The sequence below is a fragment of the Gavia stellata genome, chromosome 7 (genome assembly GCF_030936135.1).
Source record: "Gavia stellata isolate bGavSte3 chromosome 7, bGavSte3.hap2, whole genome shotgun sequence".
NCBI classification, from domain to species: domain Eukaryota; kingdom Metazoa; phylum Chordata; class Aves; order Gaviiformes; family Gaviidae; genus Gavia; species Gavia stellata.
The window spans coordinates 41,772,281-41,786,464 of record NC_082600.1 but is presented as its reverse complement, the minus strand read 5'-3'; the positions used below and the strand labels follow the sequence as shown (position 1 = coordinate 41,786,464).

The 14,184-nt window shown below is 39.9% G+C and overlaps 1 protein-coding gene across 1 annotated transcript in view; it reads left to right on the top strand.

Annotated features, from left to right (window-relative positions):
* The first annotated feature begins 2,101 nt into the window (after positions 1 to 2,101).
* STARD9 (StAR related lipid transfer domain containing 9) overlaps positions 2,102 to 14,184 on the top strand; it is a 106,808-nt gene continuing 94,725 nt past the window's right edge. The window contains 6 exon segments of the mRNA XM_059819917.1: positions 2,102 to 2,239; positions 6,181 to 6,288; positions 6,649 to 6,659; positions 7,760 to 7,768; positions 7,861 to 7,930; positions 10,805 to 10,921. Of these exon segments, the coding sequence (XP_059675900.1) occupies positions 2,102 to 2,239; positions 6,181 to 6,288; positions 6,649 to 6,659; positions 7,760 to 7,768; positions 7,861 to 7,930; positions 10,805 to 10,921 (453 nt within the window).

Here is a 14,184-nt window from a genome sequence, read left to right as displayed (position 1 = left end):
GATGCTAGTCCTGTGGGACCTTTGTGCAGTACGTGGTGAGACACCACCACTGTGCACGGAGAATTTGTGTGAGTTTGGGGTAGAATTTCTCCAGTTTCCTTTTCTTTAGTCCAATGCTTTATGTGAACTTTAAAAAGCAGTGCATTTCTAAAATTTTCCTGCCATCATCCTATTCTGTAGCGTAGATTTTAAACAAAATAATGGAGTTTTGCACCTCTGTTTTTAGAGTTTAAGGGTCTGTTATAGTTGCTGCTTTTTTGATACAATGAAAGAGGTACCTAAGCAAGAGAGATGAGACAGTGCATCACAGCATTCAGTGTCCCAGTCATTTATTTAACTGTGATCACAGATTGAAGTTCTGTCCTGGTGGAATGAAAACTGACCACTGTATCCAAATGCTGGTTTGCATGGAAATCACGGCATTTGCACAGAATTTCTTTGGTACAAAAGTCCGTGAATTATACTGTCTCATTACTCAGTGAACAGTTGGGAAATCAAGGGTGGATGAAACCGGACTGACTGGACTGTAGCTTTGTTTTAAATCCTCCTTATTTCATGCTTCCTTAAATGCTGGTGGTATGACAGATGAAAAGACTTTTTCCTCTCCTCTTCCCTCCTCCCCTCAATGCCTCTGTGTTAAAGAGAAAGCAGCATTATTCCATAGCTGTTCAAAGCACTGATGGATCATCAGGAGTGTTTCTGACTTGGATTGCTCAAGAAAGATGCCTGATACTCTTGTTCTAGCAGTACAAGGCTTCAGAGATGGTGCAGACAGGAACACTCTTCTTGTACTGTGCTTTCGCATGGGCAGGATTGCAGAGCTTACTGTGACTGGAGGAGGCCATCCTATGCTTCCTCTCCTAGCTCATGAATATATATGTCAAAAGTCTGGTGAGATTAAGACGACTTTAACTGTTTGAGCAGCCCTATATCTGAAAAGAGCACTGACAATGCCTCCTGTTTATCTCTGCACCAAATATTCCTATTTTTGTTGCTATATAATATTTGTGAAGAATAATAGGGGGAAACCACACGAGGGTGATGGTGATCACTAGGAATGGTGATTTTTGACTATTAGGTTGTGTTAGCCCTTATCAGAGCCAATGAAAGCTCTATGGAGCTAGGAGTAGCCTTGAAAGATAACTTGAGCGGCATGTCTAGTATAGCAGCGTGCTGTCTTGGTGAACTCTGTGTACTTGGCTTCAATATAGATTTTTAAATTATTTATAAACATCTGTTCTGAATTTGGTGGGAGGATTGCTGACTGGGTGTGCACTCCTCTTTTGCAAGACACAGTAAAACAATTATGTCTTAAAGAGAAATATCCAAAAATAGTATTGGGTAGTACTAAATAATGAAAAAAGTTGAAAACAAACTTTAGGTAAATTTATTGATTATTGATGCTTTTTTTAAAAAAAATCTGCATTAGCCAAAGTGAGGACGTTCATACTGTTAAAAGCTCTTGATTTTTAGAGTTTACAGCAGTGCGGATAAGGATACAGATTATGCTGGTGTCGTGGAGGGATGCTGTGTTTGGGAAAGTGGTGGTTGTAGGTACCTTAACTTGTCAGCAGAGTGTGGAAGCTCTAATGGCTGAAGGCTTTGACATTCTTCTCTACAATTTCTGATGGACCAGCATGGAGTCTTAGTGCTCTTCTCATTGCACCCTTGGTCTCTCAAGGGATGTGTCCTCAAGCCATTTTGTCTGGGGCAGTGTTCTCTGAAGACTAGCATAACTTAGAAAATACACCCTGCATTGTTTGTTTCTTTGTTTCTGTGGCCAAGGTCAGTCACTCAGGAGGTGCAAAGATGGCAGCTTCTCAGAGATACCTCTGCCAAGGCTACCAATAAACAGGAGGCAGAGATACTTTACCATATACTGTTAACGGGAAGGAAGAGATAAATCTGAATACTCCCTGAACTTTTTCCCATAAAACCTTTAGACTTTATGACCAAGAAAAAGCTTGGGTTAGATTTGCCTCAGGGTTATACCGCAGCTGCTGGCATGGTGACTGCATAGGGGTACCATTAGATGGCACAAAGTGTTCCAGGTACAAGTGGAAGTAGTTTGGTAAATGTTGTACCTTACTTACAGGCTATCATGGTTATGGATCACATCCTGGGAAGCGACAGAGTCCCAGAGACAGCAGCAGTGACCGCTGGCATGCATCCTGCCGAGCTTGCTACAGGTGTGCTTTTGGTTGTGTTTGTAATCAAGAGCGTGAAAATGTCCATCACAGTAGGCCAGAGAAGGCTACTTTTTTCTAAAAAAGTCTAGAAAAAAGATTAAAGTGAATTGTTTCAAAAAAGAGAACTGACATGATTGCCCAGATCAGCAAAAATCTGGGAGAGGGGAGGGGTTGATACTGTTGCCATGCTGCTTTTGAGGTCCTCTATCTCGGTACAGGTTGAAATTGGGTTTGGAGTTAACTTGGGTGATGGGAATTGGTAGGAAAGCATAAGTGCTTGCAACTATTACATTGCAGGGTTATTTTCAAAGTTTGTATGAGTAGACACATACTCAATTCTTTCAAAAATTATTTAAGATTTCTCATGTACTTGACTGGTGTATATTGGCTTTAGTATGTTTGATTACTTTGGTGAGCATTTGATGGTCTCTGTGTGTAGAAGCTGTTTTGTTGTATGACATGACTACTGCTAATGACTCTAATATTTTTGCTTTACTGCATGCGCACGTTTTTAAAATAAACAGGCGACTTTTAAAAGTCAGGTCCTTTGTTCTCCAAGTGCCTGACTGTTATTTGAGAGGGTGGAGGAGAAGTGGGGCAAATTTATAAAGTCTAAAATAAACAACTGCCCCCTCTCTTTCCACCCACTGCTTCCTCCAGCTCTGTACACATACTTGCACTTCTGTACTCAGTGTCTGAACTCGTTTCAAAGAGGTCCAGCAAGCTGTGGAAATGTCCCTCTTGGGGGGTCTTGATCCTCCCATGATTCTTTTCCACTGGCCATTCTTCCAGGTCTTGCAGAGTGTCTGTTGTCCTTCTGGGGTTGCATTAACTTTACACGTTGGCTGCAGAAATGATTTGTCATAGGAACAGAAAATGTTATGAGGAGATTTTCCTTTGGGCTGCCCCTGTTGTTTGGACTGCCACAGCAGCTTTGGTTCTGTCACGTCTCTCTGTAGCTCCCCGTTACAGCCCTGCCACCGCATTCTGTACTTGTGTCACTGTTCTATTGTTGGGTCTGCATTTCTCTGAAACTTTCTGTGTCTGAGAAGATCCAGGTCTTCCCTGGGACATGTACCATTAAACGGTCTTTCTACAGCTCTATCTTTGCATGAAAACGAGTTGTCTGTACAAAGTGATTTAGAGAAAGAGAGGCACTTCCCAAAGATAGCATGAATTTTTCAAGAAATGGGGAAGAACGGAGGATGGGGAAACGAGATGTTAAGATCACTGTGACTTCTGAGCAACAGAAATCAAATGTGTTTAGTGTACTCTGGAATTTATTTTATTGGTACAAGGAATACAGCTTTCATACCCGTGGAGCAGAGCACCCATTCCTAAGGATGACAGATTGTTTTATCAGTCAAGTGCAAACTGTGGTGCACGTGTGTGTAAGACTGTACTGACAAACGCAGTTTTTGCCGAAGTGCAAACTGTGGTGCACGTGTGTGTAAGACTGTACTGACAAACACAGTTTTTGCCGAGAGAGCTTTTGTGGTGATTGCGATCTGGAGTTAAGGTCAGAACATTTAGAACAGCTGTGAGTCTGCTTTGCCTCCTGGGCTTTGTATATAAAACTGTGCTTTCTTTCCCAAAACTCTCTGGTTTGTACCTAAAAGAAGGATGAAGTAAACACGTATTTACAGGGAGGCTGAGTGTACGGTTTGTAGAGCTGGGAACGGCTGCAGGTCCAGTTTTGTTCATGCTCAATGCTCTCTGGCTGTAAGCTGCTGCAGAAGGGAGGGGTCTCCATTCCCACCACCGCGTGTTCCTGCCTTTTCTCTTGCTTTGGCTTGGCAACCGTGCGACCACTGTGCTCAGTGCTCTGGAAGGGCTCGCTGGCTCTGTGGCACCTTGGTTATTTATTTTGGTGTGTTTGCTTTCTGATCACAGCTGATCTGAGTCATTGCAGGGGTGCGTTATTGCTAGACCAGATGCAAGAAAAGAAGTCAGAACACATGTGGGGTGTTGGAGCAGAGAAGAGAAATTGCCTCTCACAGCAACAGCCTGCAGTTAAGATAGATAAAGTATGCTGTGAATCTGCACCCAGAGCAAGGGGAGACTTTAGTTCTATCCCTGTTTGCTGGTGGCTTTCTTGTCATGTGAGACTTGAACAAAGCTACTTGACTGCTGCATAAAGCTTTTAGTCTGCACAGTGAGGAATCATGTTACCCTGTGGTAAAAGGCTGTGGGGTAATTTTATTTTGTGTTGTTTGTATTTTACTGGTTTTATACTTATTTTAATATAAGTATATAAATATGAGTATATAAATTTATATACATATGAAAAATTTTCATACTTCAAAGGTTTTATGTTTGGAGTTTCTTCTTTATCTTGAATCTTCATTAACGACTGTAGCCTGGGAGACCATCAGGTGATGAGAATCCACAACATAAAGTCATTCGTTCATAGGGTTGTGTATAGTGCATGTGGTCTGAAGGCAGTGAGTTTCATGTAATTATTATAGGTGGGGCTGGGAGCACTGCTTGTTGTTGAGGTTGCCTTACATCTGCAATTAGAATACCCTAGCATTTAAAACTATTAAAAGCTTTGCCAGATTTCAACCATTTGGGTAGAAATCTTCCATGCATGAATGCCTGCCTCAGGCTAGATATTTTTAATTACTTTTAATCTTCGTCCAGAACAGTTCAGCTGCTACAGAAGATGAGGGTAAGGGAAAATCAGGTTTTAAAATATTTAAAAGCAACTTAGGGTGAATTTAATTTGAATTTCCAATTGATTTAAAATTGGAAATCTGGTGTGCATTTTTTTAATTCTCCATCTGAATTCACCTATTTCTGCCCAAGTTCTAAACAACTAAAACTCTTTAACGTGCTCAGTGAAGACTTGTAAGAACGTAGCAGGTAAAAGTTTTAAGGCATCTGCTTTCTCTGAGTGCATCTGAGCTTGTATTCTCTAGTGTTGACCAAATTGTGCTTGCACCATCCCTGTAAGTCAAAAAACTCAACAGTTGAGCACTGCCTTGATAAATTGAGCTGAGTGTTGTCCAAGTCACAATTGAAGCCTGGGTATAGGAACTGAGAGCAAGGTCTTCTGAACCATTTAATCTCAATAATCTGTTTGCTGACCCCAGCTGGTGTCCAGGAAGAAACTCTGATTCAGTTGTGGAGTGTACAAGTAAACTTGGATAGAGACTGGGAGAGCTGACAAGGAGAGTAGGATCATGTACCTTTGGAGCAGAGAGGTCAGCCTAAAACCACCTACAGTGCAGTAGGAGGAGGGAGCCAAGACCTGCAGAGCAGTTGAAGAGACGAAAATTGAATGTGGGCCCATGGACAAGATGCCAGAGAGAATAGATAGCAGGTACCTGTAAGGGATGATGTGTGTGCATAGGAGGAGGAGGATAGGAACTCAGTGAACTGTAACTGGGGTGATAAGGCTGGAGGGTTAACGGTAGAATGGGAAAACAGGGAATGCTCATGGGATTAGGAAGCAGAATAGGGCCAAGATCATACTGCGGCAATGGAGAAAATAATATGTTTAATTGAAGCGAGCTCTTTCTTAAAGGATGCCTCCAGTTTTGTCTGTCTTCTGCTGTTCTTAAATTCTTCTGACTTTCTGTGTCAAAATGTCCCATTTCCTCTTAGATCTGGTCTGCTGTAGAGGATACAGCTTTGTCCATTAGTTCACCTGGCAGAGGTTTGTATGTGGATACACAAGTCCCCAAACTTACTTGTGTTGGAAAACACTTGCTTTTCAAAACATCTAAGAAATTGCACATGTACAGATTAAATGTATCAGTTGCCAATTTCTACCTCTAGATACTCACAGCCTCTATCCTTAGGCACTTGTCCTTCATTTGTTCTTTAGGGAGCCTTATGGGGCCTCTGTTCAGTACTGAGCTGTACATAATGCAACATTTGGTACCCAGCTGTACATAATGCAAATTCTCTCTCCTGTGAGTGTTCCTCTTTCTCCTGGGGTCTGACTGAGGGCTCTGGTGGCCAATGTGTTGAACTCACAGCTTAGCTCTGGGAGCTGCGCTTGTATTTTCTATGTGAAATGCCACGTGTAAGTATGTATTACAGAAAGTACTAAGTTCAGTCTGTTTCAAGGCAGGTGCTCAAAATTATTAAAGTGCAGGACAGAGACTTTAAGGTAAAGCATTATTTTCTATCTGCAAAACAGGGACAGCCTATGCTCGGAAATGTGTTTAAAACTTCTTTATGCTTGTAAAGCGCAAATGCTACAGTGATTGTCTCTGTGGAAGTTTTAAGTGTCCAAAGGCATTGTTTTGAATGTTTTGGTACAGAAAGCGTGGGGTAAAAACTGAGAACCAGAGAGGAGAGACCCCAGAGGCAGGCCATGTTGTGCTGTGTGCTCCTTGGAGGTTAGAGCTGTCAGTGAAAGGAGGTTGTAATCCCTCGGGGAGAAAAGACACCAGTACACATGTAAAGAAATCTCTGAAAAGACAGATCTGGGGCCATGAATGAACAGTGGTCAACTGGGTTTGAATTTTCTAACTCTTGTTATATCTTACCTAGTTTTTAACTGACCTGATGATACCGATCCAGCTGATTATCAGGGGATGTACATACAGCTAATCTCAAATGACAATGTCTGTGCCTTCAGCTTGATTTTAAACAAAGTGCGACAAAACTTCACTAAGGACAAGACTGATTTTATTTCTAAACCAATTTCTTCCAGCTTTACAAAGGCATTAGGCTTCATCAAAATAAAACTTTACCAGAAAGTTGCAGCTTACAAGATTTGTCAGTTATCAAAGTGCAAAGCAAAACATAGAAGAAATACAAAGGATAAAACATCTTTCTCCATTCTTACTCTCTCAGTACCAAGGTGCCTGGTTATTTTCTGCTGTCAGAGAAGTAGGCTCCTGACCTTATCTTTCTCATTTCTATCTTGATATGTATAAAAAAAAAAATCCATGATAATTATTGAGAGGGATGTGAATCAACACACCTATAAATAAAAGCATCCTTAACTTCAAGTAGCTATCATGCTGTCAGCCCAGAAATAAGGTGTTGGTTGGGGTTTTTTTGCTTTGGCCACGTGCTTTTTTTCGTTCTTTTCTAATATGACTCATCTTTGGAAGTGGAAGTTGCCTGTAGTAGCCAGTCATAGCTGTGTTCAATGGAAGCTTTATACAGACGGTATGTATGAGCGTGTAGTTCTTTGCACTTGTGAAACAATCCTGTCCATTTACATTTCAGGACAGTTTTGTTTTGCTGAAGAGTACTTTTTGGAGGACTACAACAAACACTTTGGGTTATGTGGTAAAAATCAGACAGTATGACTTGGCAACACTTGTGGCTCACAGGTCTGTGACATGGATCTGTACTCCACAGAGCACAGCCAGTCTACCCATGCTCCACTCTACTTCCTTGTAAACATAATTTAAAACAACAACTCTTAATTTGAAATAAAATCCTAGCCAAGTACTTAGGACAAGCACTTTGAAACTGTTTAATGACCATAGTCCTGTTTTGTTCTTTTACTGTTGAGATACCTGGCTGCAGATCTGCAAATGCTACTTCCTGCCACAGAGTGTCTTATGAGTATCTGTTTTATAGCTCTTTCTGATTTGCAGTTTGTTAAAGTGAACACAAACTTCTGGGGTTTACGAATTTGACATGCATCTTTCTGAGTCTTTGTATTTTAAATGGATTTTTGAATGTGTTCTTTTTCCAGAGAGAATGCAGAAGGAGGAAGAGTGATTGTAGAAGTTGATGACAAAGTGGCAAAAGTCAGAAATATAAAGGTATGCTTTTTTGTCATCTTCTCTTTCTCATATAAGGATCCTGATATCTTAATGCTTTTCTGTGTTTGCTTGGCTGTTGTGTCATTCTAATAGAAATATTAAGGGAGAAGCTTAAACTGGCACAGCTCTAGAATAATTGCAGCAAAAGTGTGTGTGGTGGGGCTTGTTTTTGTTTGGCGTTAATGTGTTTTTTGTTTGGTTTTTTGGTTTTTAGGGGTTTTTTTAGACAGGAGATATAACATAGCTGCATTTTCTGTATTTTGTATTTGTCAAAGCTGCTGCAATCTGGCTGCATGCCATCATTCAAAGCGGTTAGTAAATTGTTTAGGATTTTGTGCTTATCTTACTAACATCTGGATAATTTCTTTCCCTGTGTCTCTCCTCCTCTCATATTTGCACTCAGAGTGCAACTGACTTGCATGAAATGGAGCAAAATGTGTTCGGCTACACTTCAGGCCTTGGTAAAAGACCAAGAGCTATAAGAATAAACTGAATGGAGCTGTTGTCCTCCGTGAGAGCTCTGGGGCCGGCGTGCATGGGAATCAACCCTTTGGTTTAGACTCTTGAACTACTTAAAGATGCCACAGTCCTCCCCTAAATTAATAGAATGGGAGCAAATCAATTTTATGTTGTCAAATATGTTTCTGCTTGAAAGGCGAATAAATGAACTGTGGGATAACCGCAGTTACTGCGGGGATCCTAAAAGATGGATGCATTTTGTATTTCTTGTCTCCTTTTTCTTTGTATGTGTGAGCAACTCAGTTATTCTGGATTGTTGGTTCAAGAGACAGAATTTATTAGGTTTTGAGGAGAAACAGTGGCAAAAATTTAATTAAAAGAATTGACCTATTTCTTTTTTCCATTATACTTATTTTTGTATTGACTACAAGCGTTCTGTTTTCAAGAAAGAAGAGGGAAAAATACTAGTGGTATGAGAGGTCTCATGGATGTAAAATGTTGCTTCTTTTCTCTATATTTCCTTTTCAAAGGCTGTATTTGCAGGGTCTGAGACTCACTACTTTCTGAAATAGTTTTCCCCCAGTCCTGACACGTGTGATAAAGCTCTCGAAGAGATGCTTATTCTCCGGGTGCGACGCTGCCTGTTGCCAGCGGTTGGCCCTCAGGAGGGCTTCGATCCCCACGGCGGGGCTGTGAGGGTCTGGGCCTCAGAAGCTCCCTCAGCAGGTGGAGGCCTCGGTCATGCAGCTGCCTAATCGTGTCCAGCTGAGCCTTGTTAAACCTAGAGGGTTTTTTTTAATTTTATTTGTTTAAAGAGGAGCTGTGGGCTGCCTTGGGATACTGGGGAAACCACAGCAGTGGGGCAGACTGCTCGTAGCAGGCCGAGAAGGGTTTTTTGGAGATGCGAAGGTTGGCTTGTGGATGTTTCGTGATTGGTGAGTTTTGTGAAGGAAATAAGTTTGCTTTATGCGTGAACTAAATTTAGACAGCATTTGATGAATCCGAGTTAGTGTATAAATTAATGTTCACAGTGTTGTATCTGGGGTAGGTGCGCTTTGTAGTTCAAACCAAAACCCTTCTCACCAGAAGGGTAATCGCCTCTGTGATCAGGGGCTGCTTTTCCTGAGGTGGAGGGGTATGTTTTTATTTTTTGTTTTTACATGTTGCAATAGAAAGGCAGTGCTCCAGGCTATCTTCTGCCTATTGCTGCAGAAAACCAAAGAAAATAAAAGGTAACTGCATAAAAATTTCTGAATCGTGACATGAGAAAAATGTCATTATTGAAGATGATCAATAGGCTTATTAAGATGTTAATTCTGCCTAAAGGAAACCTTGGTTGTACTTAATTTAATGTGACAACTTTTAGAATCATGCGTGGTTTAAAATACATGAAACCTTTTTACTGCAAAGATAATTTAAAATTATTTCTGTCCTCTTTCATTTTGCTCTTTCTTGGTTTAAAAAAACCCAAACCTGTCAGGTGGGCCTGTAAATTAATTTTCCCTGTAAACCTCACAGCTAGTAGCAGAGTTCAGTGCCTATAGCAACCTGTATGCAGTAATCTGGCAGACAGCACTGTCACCCCTAGGTTTTGGGGCCATTAGTGAAGTGGTTTGTCTAGGTACCACATTATAACAAATCTTTTTTTCTGCTTATGTTATTGCAAATGTCAAGCTTACATTAAAGTTACCAACTGTGTCAAAATTACATGTGGATGGTGTTAATTTTGTGTAATGTTTTGGCTCATTACTGTCCTTTGAGTAGAACAACAGCGTGTGGTTCCTTGTTCGTAAGGTTTTCTGTTTTATTACAAATCACTTGGGAAAGATTACACAGAAACACTTAACACGATCCCCTTGGTATTTTAGTCACCGTTTCTCACTATTACGCTAGAAAGGCTTCACTGTCATTATTACTAACCTGTAAAGGTTAGGTTTGTAGTGTGCAGTCCCAGTGACAGAAGCATTAGCTTGTAACCACAACAAAACAAAGGGGAAATAGAGGAAGAGACCTGCATTTTCAATGACACAATGAGAAAATTGGGTTTGTTTTCTCACTTTGGGCATTGTTTCTGTCATGCAGTTCTTGGCAAAACCAAAAAATCACAGAAAAATATAAAAAGGGTTATAGACCTTTCCTGCTAATATAGATGTTGTGAAGGTTCACTAAATTATATTTGTTGTATATAGCCTGGAGGACCTTAGCTGTAGTAAATGAAGCCTTCAGCAGGTCTGTCATGGACATCTCCACCTCTCTCTGAGAATCAAAGAAAATTTAATAAAGAGGATAAACTATTTGCCATTCCTTTTCCACAGTACAGATCCTGGATAAGGTTCCTGTTAGTTTTTAAATACTTACTTTTTGGTCAGCTTCAAAGTAAATTGATCTTTCTGTCTTTTTTCTTCTTGTTGTCAGGCTGACAATAGGCTTGATGGCACTTGGGACTCAAGAGAAAAGACTGTGGCCTTCAGCTTTGACTACTGCTACTGGTCAGTTGATCCCGAAGATCCAAAGTATGCATCTCAGGAAATGGTAAGTGATGCTGTTTGTGTCTGTGTTCTCATCTTGTTTTGTCCTTTATATTCACATCTACCGGAAGAGATTGAGGCGTAGGATAGGTGAAATTTTGTTTTCTTTCCTACCACCATCTTTTTCTTATTTGTTTGTACACGGTAATCAGTCCTTTTGTCTTAAGTAGGAACAGTGGGACTGCAATACCCTTGTTTGTCAACTGATGCACACTTTCATTAGATCTGTCAGCTTTGGTACTAGTCACTAATTGTGATGATCTGAGGACTTTATCTTAGCAATGAGCATTTTGGAGGGGGGGGAGGGGAATCAGGTTCTAGAAGGAGAAAGCTCTGAGGTGAAAGGAAAAGTGTCGAGGTGATGCTGCTGAAAGGATTAACAGTGAAGTAATCACATCTTTAACAGTAGTAAATTTTACTTATAGTCTATTGTTCTGAGCACTTTTTCTTGCTAAAGCATCAGAAATCTCTTATAACTAATGGAGACTCCTCCTAGTTTGAAGATCCAAGGTTTGATTGATTAAGAAAGAAAGTTGAAGGATTCAGTATTAAAATAGGATACAACTGCAAATCTTTGTTAATAAGAAGGAATTATTAAACCTATTATAAATATCTATCACGTGTAGCGAGGCTATCCAAAAATTTCTCTATGTATGCATACAACCACATTTGTTGGCATTAAAATAAATTTTTACTGCTCTTTTGTCTTCAGAATTGTATCTTATTTCATTTTTGTGTGTTGTCAGTACAATTGTTCCTGAAATTCCAATGTGTATAAATGTGTTGTCTTTCAGAGGAAGTGTCACTTAAGACTGAGATAGTCCTGTGAAATATGTGTTTCTGGTGGTGATGAGCATAGGATAGTTTTACCTTTGGGAGTCAATATTTGAAAAACTATCAAATTTGGCAATTACCAGCAGAATAAATCAAAATTTTGATTGTGCTACATTTCCTGCTTGGTGCACTAGCGTGGAAGAGATTTTGGGAACTCGGGAAGCGTGTATTTAGTGTTTAAAAAAGAAAGTTGTCTTTCTAAAGTACTCAACACTAGATGAACTTCCATTTTAGGGATTACAAATAACCAATCTTTAAATGTTGAACTGTTGGGTTTTGGGGTTCCCCCCCCGCTTTATATTATTTTACTTGCTTATTTGGATTTTATGTTCTTCATGAGTTTTTCTCATAATACACTTAGAAGCATGCTTTTTAGACCTGTTGACAATACGGTTGGCTTTCTAACTGAAATGGTTTAGCAGATGAAATGTTGATAAATACAGTCTGCCAAGTCAGCTTTATCTCTACTTAGTATGAAAAATTATCAGAACTGCCAAATGGAAAATATAAATATTGGCTTCAAAGTGTAAATTTTTGTTCTTGTTGTTATTAAATACAAGTGCAATTGAAAAAGAAGATAAAATGGAATATAAACAGTGCAGCTTCCGTGCTGGGGCTGAGTAGGTATTTCAGACACCATGACGAGTCTTGTGGTATCATACAATACAGTTTTATCCAATAAAAATGCTGCGGGGGGGGGGGGGGGGGAACACAAACTTACTGGCCATAGAAAATTAAGTAATAGGCCATAGTTTCCTTACTTGTCCCTGATGCTGACTGAAAGGACGTCCAGTGCTGCTTCATGTAACCATTGGGTTCTTGAGCCTCTGACAGACCTCTTTTTCATGAGGTAAGAAAAGTTTAAAGATGGACTGGTGCTTTGAAAGGCCTGGAGTCAAGTGAATTTCTTGGGCTTTTTACCTGTCCTGGTGATTGTAGAACCAGAAAAGCATACTTTAAATGTCCTTGAGAAGAGGGCTGCTGGAATACTGCAATCTTATCATGCTTTTGTGCATTTGCCTGCCCCCTTTCACTGTATGAATGAAGTTTATTGTACTAATTCCATGTTTTGAATCATTACTTCAGTGCTGAGCTTGAAGTTTCTAAGCTTCCTTACAGCAATGATGCTATCAGCAGCCAAAAAAGGTTTGGTAACACTGTCATCTAGTAAGAGCTTTCTTTCATGAGCTGACCTTGGATTGCTTTTTCCTTGAAGATGTCCTGCCAACTGTTATCACACATGGTTTGTGTATTGGTTGAGGATGAAAAGTAGATTAAAGTATCTCCCTTCAGGTTAATTTTCGTAGAATGCTGCCTTTTGGTAAACTGTCCTTTTTTTTTTTTTTTGTTCTCTGGATGGAGATATAAAAATTAAGTCCTAACAGTTTCTTCAGTTGTTTAGGATTCTTTGACGGTAAAACAATAGTGAGAGGGCTGCAAATCATAGTGTTTAGGTAAAAATATGATTTTAAAGATACAAATCTGCTTCTCTGAATAATTTTTACAGTTTCTTCCGGATGTTAACATTGCTCACTTCTGGTCCCTTGCATTCCAGAGATGACTACACACAATGCATTTTATTCCCTATATATTTTGATCACATACTTCACGGGTACTTGCGACAGGCTTAAGTCACACATGTATAAGTACTTTCAAAGGTTTGGATGAAAAGTTCAGATTTACTGTTATGTTTGTAAAAATTGTGCTTTCTCTGCCACCTGTATTCTCCTTCTATTTGCCAAAATGGGCATACATGTTGCCCACCTTGGGTTTTTTTCCTAATACATTCATGTTAATATTTCTTCTATTGCCTTTTTTTAATTAAAAAAAAAAAAAAAGAGAAGGTATTTTTTCACTTCAATCTGGGGAGACCAGACCTTGCAATACAGTACACTGAAAAGGAACTGAACCAAATTAGTAAAATCTGCAATGCCCATGTGACAGATGATATGCCTTTACTCTTTTTTTTTTAATAACACTGAAACTGGAAGTGCTTTTCCCTTCAAAAAGCTGGCACAAACAGAGTCAAAAGTATAAATTATTTTTAAGAAGTGTTATTGTCTACATATTTTTCAGGGCTGAATTTAAAAAATAACTCTCTCTTCACGATACATACAAGCGTATCCAAAGAAGGGCAATAAAGCTGGTGAGGGGTCTGGAGCACAAGCCTTATGAGGAGCGGCTGAGGGAACTGGGGTTGTTTAGCCTGGAGAAAAAAGGAGGCTCAGGGGAGACCTTGTTGCTCTCTACCTTAAAGGACATTGTAGCGAGGTGGGTGTCGGTCTCTTCTCCGAAGTAACAAGTGATAGGGCAAGAGGAAACAACCTCAAGTTGTGCCAGGGGAGGATTGCGTTGAATGTTTGGAAAAATTTCTTCACCGAAAGGGTTGTCAAGCATTGGAACAGGCTGCCCAGGGAAGTGGTTGAGTCACCA